This window comes from Triticum dicoccoides, chromosome 4B (genome assembly GCF_002162155.2).
Source record: "Triticum dicoccoides isolate Atlit2015 ecotype Zavitan chromosome 4B, WEW_v2.0, whole genome shotgun sequence".
Lineage (NCBI taxonomy): Eukaryota > Viridiplantae > Streptophyta > Magnoliopsida > Poales > Poaceae > Triticum > Triticum dicoccoides.
In genome coordinates, this window is record NC_041387.1 from 108488565 (window position 1) to 108497134 (window position 8570).

Consider the following 8570-nt stretch of genomic DNA (forward strand, 5'->3'; position numbering starts at 1 on the left):
CCCACAAATACGCAAACCAGGTCATTGCTGCTCATGAATTACTCAATAGTGAATAAATAGTGAATATATTGATGCATTTCGATAAAATCATCAAACTTCATCGGATTTTGATTTGAAAGTAGGGTAGGATCACCCATGCGCTCAAATTACAAACCGTGGCAAAATCCGTCACCAACATCCTCGATAGTAATGTTGTTTATCAAATGAGCTATCGTCACCTCCCACAACATGTCTGCAACCCATATTTTTGCAGGTCCTCGAACAACTGCAAAATGAGCTTGGAGCACTTCAAATGCCCTCTCGTCATTCTTCCTAGGAAAAATAAGATCTTTTCTCATGCCTTGGATCGTAGATGGTCCTGATGAAGGTCACCCATGAAGGATTGAGACCATCACAAAGATAATAGCTCATGTTGTAGTCGTGACCATTGATGGTATACAGTACTATAGTTACACGGAGGAGCTTCTCTTGTACATAACCTTGCAAACAATGGAGCCCGACGCGGCACGTTGATGTCATTGTGAGACCTGAAAATCCCAAAGAAAGAATGTCAAATCCAGAGGTCCTGTGATGCAACTGCTTCACGAATCATGATGGGCTTCTTGCAATGGTCCTGATATTGCCTGATATTGCCCTCGTGGAGCATTATGGGAAATTCTTCCATTGCCATAATCCAAGGATCCGAGCATACCTAGCTATCCTCTGACTTCCGACAGTGCCATGAGTCGCGCGGTGTCTTCGACAGTTGGTTCTCTCAAGTACCCCGGTTCAAACACCTTGACCGCCCCAGTAGCGAACTTGACCATGGCTTTGAGACATGTGGTTAGTCTATATCCAGGGAGCGGTAGAGGTCCGGCAAGGCCTGGATGGCTGAGTGGTTGGTGTAGCTGCGGCATTGGTCTCAGACTACGCAGATAGAGAGAAAGGGGGAGGGACAGAGTGATAAAAGCAGGGCTCTGGGTGGGGTTTTGGCTGGGTCCAGAGTGTCAGATACCTACGTGGTGGCTGTTCGGACATCCGCAAAGCTCCGCCAACTTTACTTCCGGTTTGCGGGAATTCAGACGTGCAGACTGGTCTGTGCACGTTTGACGTACGGCGGTGGATGGCACAAAGTGTCCGGACCACACGCCCCAATGGTTAGCGGCATTTTGATGGACAACATTGGAGATGCCCTTAGGGATTGGAGCTAAACAAAGGAGAACTGCACGCATATCACCTCGGCTGCTTGTATTTCTTTTTCTTTTTGGTTAAACTGGGCAATATTTTTGTCATCAGTGTGGGACTCTTTGATTTAAAAGATTTTAGAAATTTTCCCTATATTGGTTGTTTGATTTGCATGATGAATCCTGTGGATATTTTTCTAAGAAATCAATTGCGGTACATTTAATAGGAATTTTCCCTTCACTCAAACCTCTTGCAAAGAATCTTTTTATTTTACCAGTGGTATAATCAAATACACTACTTTGGTGCAAACAAAATTTTATAGGTTTTGACACCGACACATGCCACTACAATTCTGTGCTTTTCCTAATACTGACTTTTTGCAATCTTGCGAATCAAAGGTAACGGGCGCACGATGCAGTGAATTAAAATCTGATTCTTCATTACGTAAAATATTTGTTATAAGCTTTTGAACAACAAGATGTGGTTTAGTGTTTTCCTAAGGTACAAGTCATGAGAAACAAACGGTAGTCCCAGAAGAGAAATGTTTGCGACAAACAAACTCTAGTCAAGGAATGGCAGAGCTGTGGAACACAACACTACTTTGCCCTGCTGTCTTCTTGATCCCGGCCTCATGCATCACCTCGCCCATTCTCGTCGCAGCACACCAATTCCCATTTTCTAGATAAATATTCCTGATAGTCACAAACCGATCGGATTGCTGAGCACCAAGAGCCACTAGTTTTCGCCCGATCTCAGCAACAAGCTCCACATTTCCATGGAGCTTGCAAGCACCAAGAAGCGCGCCCCACACAGAAGCATCAGGCAGAAAGGGCATCCGCTCTATCCTCTCAATGGCCTCCATAAAGCGGCCAGCACGGCCTAACAGGTCCACAACACATCCATAATGGGCCATCATTGGAGTCACCTTGTATTCAGTCACCATCGTCTCGAACCAGTATAACCCAATCTCCACCAATCCTGCTCGAGCACAACCTGTCAGTAGAGCGAGAAATGTGATCTGGTTCGGCAAGAACCCTCCAACTATCATCATGTTGAACTTGACCAGTGCTTCAGTCTCTTTCCCATGATTAGCCAGTGCAGAGAGCAATGCATTCCACGTACAGACCTCCTTCTCGCATACAATCTGAAAGGCTCTCCTGCAACAGTCAAGCTTCCCGTACTTCCCATACATGTCGATCAACGCCGTGCCCAAGAACGCTGTGAGGTCAACCTCATGGCGAACGACATAAGCGTGAACGGCCATTCCGACCGCAAGCCCCTCGGCACCATCCAAGTTTGCACAAGCTGAGAGCACGCTGACCAACGTGGCCTCCGCGAGCAGTCCCCTGTTGTGTACCAAAAATCCCCTGAAGGCCTCGACAGCATCCCAGTGGCACCCATTCCTCGATAACCCAGAGATGAGTGTCGTCCATGACACCACATCCCTCACCACCATCCGCTCAAAGAACTCTCTAGCCGCAGCCACGTCCCCGGCAAGGCACAGCACATCAAGCATGGCGTTAGAGGAGGCCAGATCCGGGCTGGCCATTTCGTCGAACACCTTAGAAGCGTCACGCGCGAGACGGCCAGCTCGGCCATAGGAGCTGACGAGCGAGCATGCAACGAAGCGATCGGCCGTAAGCCCGCGGCGGAGGCACTGCGCGTGGAGAGCCGTGGTGGCTGGTCCGGAGGCGGAGGCGGACCTGAGGAGGGAAGGGAACGTGTGGCCGTTGGGGCGCGCTCCGGCGGCGAGCATGGCCGAGAAGAGGCGGAGGGGGGCGCATAGCGGGGTAACGGTGGAAGCGGGGAGGCGGAGGTGGGCATGGATGAGGCAGTTGTAGGGGAAGGTGGCGGCGGCGTGGGAGGTGGAGAGCGCGCCGGAGGTGAGGAGGAGGGCATGGACCTGGAGGAGGCGGCGAGGGGCGGAGAAGTGATCCTGGAGGAGGCGTTCGAGGACGGCGAAGGAGTACGGGGAGCCCGTCCACATATGCTAGCCGGAAGCCGGCGAGAGGAAGCCGGCGGCGTAGGAAGGGAAAGCCGGCGGTAAAAATCAAATCAAATCAAATCAAATATGCACGCGTTTGGGATTTGGAGGCCAAAATCACTGTTTTCACCATTTTCGGTAACTTTAGCACAAAATATAACCCCCCTTTGGGCACTTTAGCACAATTTAACCTTTTTTTTAAACGCCAAACATCAGGGCGTTTGTGCCACACAACGCAACGCAGGTAAGTTTGGCAGTCCTAGCTTTACCGGAAACGCTATGGCCGTCGGCGTTTCTGCCCTAAGAACAAACGTCACCTCCTGGCGTTTAAGAGCACGTACGATGGTTGATAAGGTAGTTTTTAAATCTTGCATATAATTTAGAGACGACAAAAAAAATCTACAATGATTCATCTCTTAACCTTATTTACAATAACTAGTCATTCCTAAAAACGTGATGAGACATATTATGCTAAGAGATCATCTCTTATCTTATTTTAAATAAAAAAAGACAAGCCTTTTCTTACGAGTTCTCTCACCTCCACCTCATCATTTATCCTACGTGTCACTCTTAAAATAGCATCATTATACATGCCCTAACGCGTGCCCATGATCACTTATCTAGTCAAAGAAGAAACACTGGTAAGTTTGACGTGTCTAGGTAGGACATAAACGCCATAATTTTGGCGTTATCCTTTATTAAAAGGGTTACATCTTGAAATAAAATTTAAAATAGTTCATTTTGTGCTAAAGTTGTTGAAAATGGTAAAAACAGGGATTTCAGCTTGATTTGGATGCATCACATGACAAGAGTGAAGGAAATATGTCCTAAAGGCAATAATAAAGTTATTATTATTTCCTTATTTCATGATAAGTGTTTATTATTCATGCTAGAATTGTATTAACCGAAAACTTAGTACATGTGTGAATACATAGACAAAACATATTGTCCCTAGTATGCCTCTACTTGACTAGCTCGTTAATCAAAGATGGTTATGTTTCCTAACCATAGACATGTGTTATCATTTGATGAACGGGATCACATCATTAGGAAAATGATGTGATGGACATGACCCTGTTGGGGAACGTTGCAGAAAATAAAAAATTTCCTACGGTTTCACCAAGATCCATCTATGAGTTCATCTAGCAACGAGTGATAATAGTGCATCTACATACCTTTGTAGATCGCGAGCGGAAGCGTTCAATAGAACGGGGTTGAGGGAGTCGTACTCGTCGTGATCCAAATCACCGATGACCAAGTGCCGAACGGACAGCACCTCCACGTTCAACACACGTACGGAGCGGATGACGTCTCCTCCTTCTTGATCCAGCAAGGGGGAAGGAGAGGTTGATGAAGATCCAGCAGCACGACGGCGTGATGGTGGATGCAGCGGGGTTCCGGCAGGGCTTCGCCAAACAACTACGGGAGGAGGAGGTGTAGCAAGGAGGGAGGGAGGCGCCAGGGTGTTGGGTGCGGCTGCCCTCCCACCCCCCTCTTTATATAGGGACCCCCAGGGGGGGCGCCGGCCCTAGAGATGGGATCTCTAGGGGGGCGGCGGCCAAGGGGGGTGGAGTGCCCCCCAAGGCAAGTGGAGGCGCCCCCTCCCCTAGGGTTCCCAACCCTAGGCGCAGAGGGGGGCGCATCAGCCCACCAGGGGCTGGTTCCCCTCCCACTTCAGCCCATGGGGCCCTCCGGGATAGGTGGCCCGACCCGGTGGACCCCCGGGACCCTTCCGGTGGTCCCGGTACAATACCAGTGGACCCCGAAACTTTCCTGATGGTCGAAACTTGACTTCCCATATATAATTCTTTACCTCCGGACCATTCCGGAACTCCTCGTGACATCCGGGATCTCATCTGGGACTCTGAACAACTTTCGGTTTGCTGCATACTCATATTCATACAACCCCAGCGTCACCGAACCTTAAGTGTGTAGACCCTGCGGGTTCGGGAGACATGTAGACATGACCGAGACGGCTCTCCGGTCAATAACCAACAGCGGGATCTGGATACCCATGTCGGCTCCCACACACTCCTCGATGATCTCATCGGATGAACCACGATGTCGAGGATTTAAGCAACCCCGTATACAATTCCCTTTGTCAATCGGTACGTTACTTGCCCGAGATTCGATCGTCAGTATCCCAATACCTCATTCAATCTTGTTACCGGCAAGTCACTTTACTCGTACCGTAATGCATGATCCCGTGACCAGACACTTGGTCACTTTGAGCTCATTATGATGATGCATTACCGAGTGGGCCCAGAGATACCTCTCCGTCATACGGAGTGACAAATCCCAGTCTCGATCCGTGTCAACCCAACAGACACTTTCGGAGATACCTATAGTGCACCTTTATAGTCACCCAGTTACGTTGTGACGTTTGGTACACCCAAAGCACTCTTACGGTATCCGGGAGTTACACGATCTCATGTTCTAAGGAAAAGATACTTGACATTGGAAAAGCTCTAGCAAAACGAACTACACGATCTTGTGCTATGCTTAGGATTGGGTCTTGTCCATCACATCATTCTCCTAATGATGTGATCCCGTTATCAATGACATCCAATGTCCATAGTCAGGAAACCATGACTATCTATTGATCAACGAGCTAGTCAACTAGAGGCTCACTAGGGACATATTGTGGTCTATGTATTCACACGTGTATTACGATTTCCGGATAATACAATTATAGCATGAATAAAAGACAATTATCATGAACAAGGAAATATAATAATAATCCTTTTATTATTGCCTCTAGGGCATATTTCCAACAGACCCATCCGTTAGCTTAGCATTATGATCGTTACAGTTTCATTGCTATTGCTTTCTTCATGACTTATACAAGTTCCTCAGACTATGAGATTATGCAACTTTCGAATACCGGAGGAACGCTTTGTGTCCTACCAAACTTCACAACGTAAATGGGTGATTATAAAGGTGCTCTACAGGTGTCTCCGAAGGCGTTTGTTGGGTTGGCATAGATCGAGATTAGGATTTGTCACTCTGTGTTTCGGAGAGGTGTCTTTGGGCCCTCTCGGTAATACTCATCACTATAAGCCTTGCAAGCATTGTGACTAATGAGTTAGTTGCGGGATGAAGTATTATGGAACGAGTAAAGAGACTTGCCAGCGACGAGATTGAATTAGGTATGATGATATCGACGATCGAATCTCGGACAAGTAACATACCGATGACAAAGGGAACAACGTATGTTGTTATGCGGTTTGTCCGATAAAGATCTTCGTAGAATATGTAGGAACCAATATGAGCATCCAGGTTTCTCTATTGGTTATTGACCGGAGATGAGTCTCAGTCATGTCTACATAGTTCTCGAACCCGTAGGGTCCACACGCTTAACGCTCGATGACGATTGGTATTATGAGTTTATGTAATTTGATGTACCGAAGGTTGTTCGGAGTCCCGGATGAGATCACGGACATGACGAGGAGTCTCAAAATGGTCGAGACATAAAGATTGATATATTGGACAGCTATGTTCAGACACCGAAAGTGTTTCGGAGAAGTTTCGGATAAAATCGGAGTACCGGGGGGGGGGGGTTACCGAAACCCCCGGGGGGTTATTGGGCCTCATGGGCCAAGTGGTGGAAGAGAGGAGGCAGGCCAAGGTGGGGCGCGCGCCCCCTAGACCAAACCGAATTGGACTAGGGGGCGCCCCCGCTTCCTTCTCTCCTTCTCCTCCTTCCTTCCCCTCCTAGTTGGACTAGGAAAAGGGGAACCTACTCCTACTTGGAGTAGGATTCCCCGCTTAGGGCACGCCCCTTGAGGCCGGCCGCCCCCCTCCACTCCTTTATATATGGGGAAGGGGGCACCCCATAGACACACAAGTTGATCTTTTAGCCGTGTGTGGTGCCCCCCTCCACAGTTACACACCTCGGTCATATCGTCGTAGTGCATAGGCGAAGCCCTGCGCCGGTAACTTCATCATCATCGTCGCCACGCCGTCGTGCTGACGAAAATCTCCCTCGGCCTCAACTGGATCAAGAGTACAAGGGACATCATCGAGCTGAACGTGTGTTGAACGCGGAGGTGTTGTACGTTCGGTATTTGGATCGGCTGGATCGCGAAGACGTTCTACTACATCAACCGCGTTAACTAAATGCTTCCGCTTTCGGTCTACGAGGGTCATGGACACACTCTCCCTTCTCGTTGCTATGCATCACCTAGATAAATCTTGCGTGATCGTAGGAATTTTTTTGAAATTACCACGTTCCCCAATAGTGGTATCAGAGCCAGGTCTATGCGTAGATATTATATGCATGAGTAGAACACAAAGAGTTGTGGGCGATAATAGTCATACCGCTTACCACCAACGTCTTACTTTCATTTGGCGGTATTGTTGGATGAAGCGGCCCGGACCGACATTACATGACCGCGTTCATGAGACTGGTTCTACCGACGTGATTTTACACACAAGTGGTTGGCGGGTGTATGTTTATCCAACTTTAGTTGAATCGAGTTTGACTACGGCCGGTACTTGTTGAAGGTTAAAACGGCACACTTGACGAAAAATCGTTGTGGTTTTAATGCGTAGGTAAGAACAGTTCTTGCTAGAAGCCCGTAGTAGCCACATAAAATTTGCAACAACAAAGTAGAGGATGTCTAACTTGTTTTTGCAGGGCATGTTTTGATGTGATATTGTCAAGACATGATGGGTTGTATGAGATGATCATATTTTGTTAAAGTTATCGGCAACTGGCAGGAGCCTTATGGTTGTCTTTTTATTGCATAAGATGCAAGCGCCATATAATTGCTTTACTTTATCGCTAGGTGATAGCAATAGTTGCAAAAGCAATAGTTGGCGAGACGACCATGTGATGACACGTTGATAAAGATCAAGATGATGGAGATCATGGTGTCATGCCGGTGATGATGGAGATCGTGATGATACTTTGGAGATGGAGATCAAAGGCACAAGATGATGATGACCATATCATGTCACATATTTTGATTGCATGTGATGTTTATCTTTTATATTCTTATTTTTCTTAGTTCGGCGGTAGCATTATAAGATGACCCCTTAATAAAATTTCAAGGTATAAGTGTTCTCCCTGAGTATGCACCCTTGCGACATTTCTTCGTGCCGAGACACCACATGATGATCAGGTGTGATAAGCTCTACGTTCACATACAACGGGTGCAAGCTAGTTTTGCACACGCAGAATACTCGGGTTAAACTTGACGAGCCTAGCATATGCAGATATGGCCTCGGAACACTGGAGACCAAAAGGTCGAGCGTGAATCATATAGTAGATATGATCAACATAGTGATGTTCACCATTGAAAACTACTCCATCTCACGTGATGATCGGACATGGTTTAGTTGAATTGGATCACGTGATCATTTAGATGACTAGAGAGATGTCTATCTAAGTGGGAGTTCTTAAGTAATATGATTAATT

General features: G+C 47.4%; 1 protein-coding gene across 1 annotated transcript; it reads right to left on the reverse strand.

Annotated features, from left to right (window-relative positions):
* Positions 1 to 1647: 1647 nt before the first annotated feature.
* Positions 1648 to 3208, reverse strand: LOC119293431 (putative pentatricopeptide repeat-containing protein At1g10330). Its single transcript, XM_037571917.1, has one exon. The coding sequence runs from the start codon at positions 3149 to 3151 to the stop codon at positions 1730 to 1732; it is 1422 nt and encodes a 473-aa protein (XP_037427814.1). The 5' UTR covers positions 3152 to 3208; the 3' UTR covers positions 1648 to 1729.
* Between the last annotated feature and the right edge of the window lie 5362 nt (positions 3209 to 8570).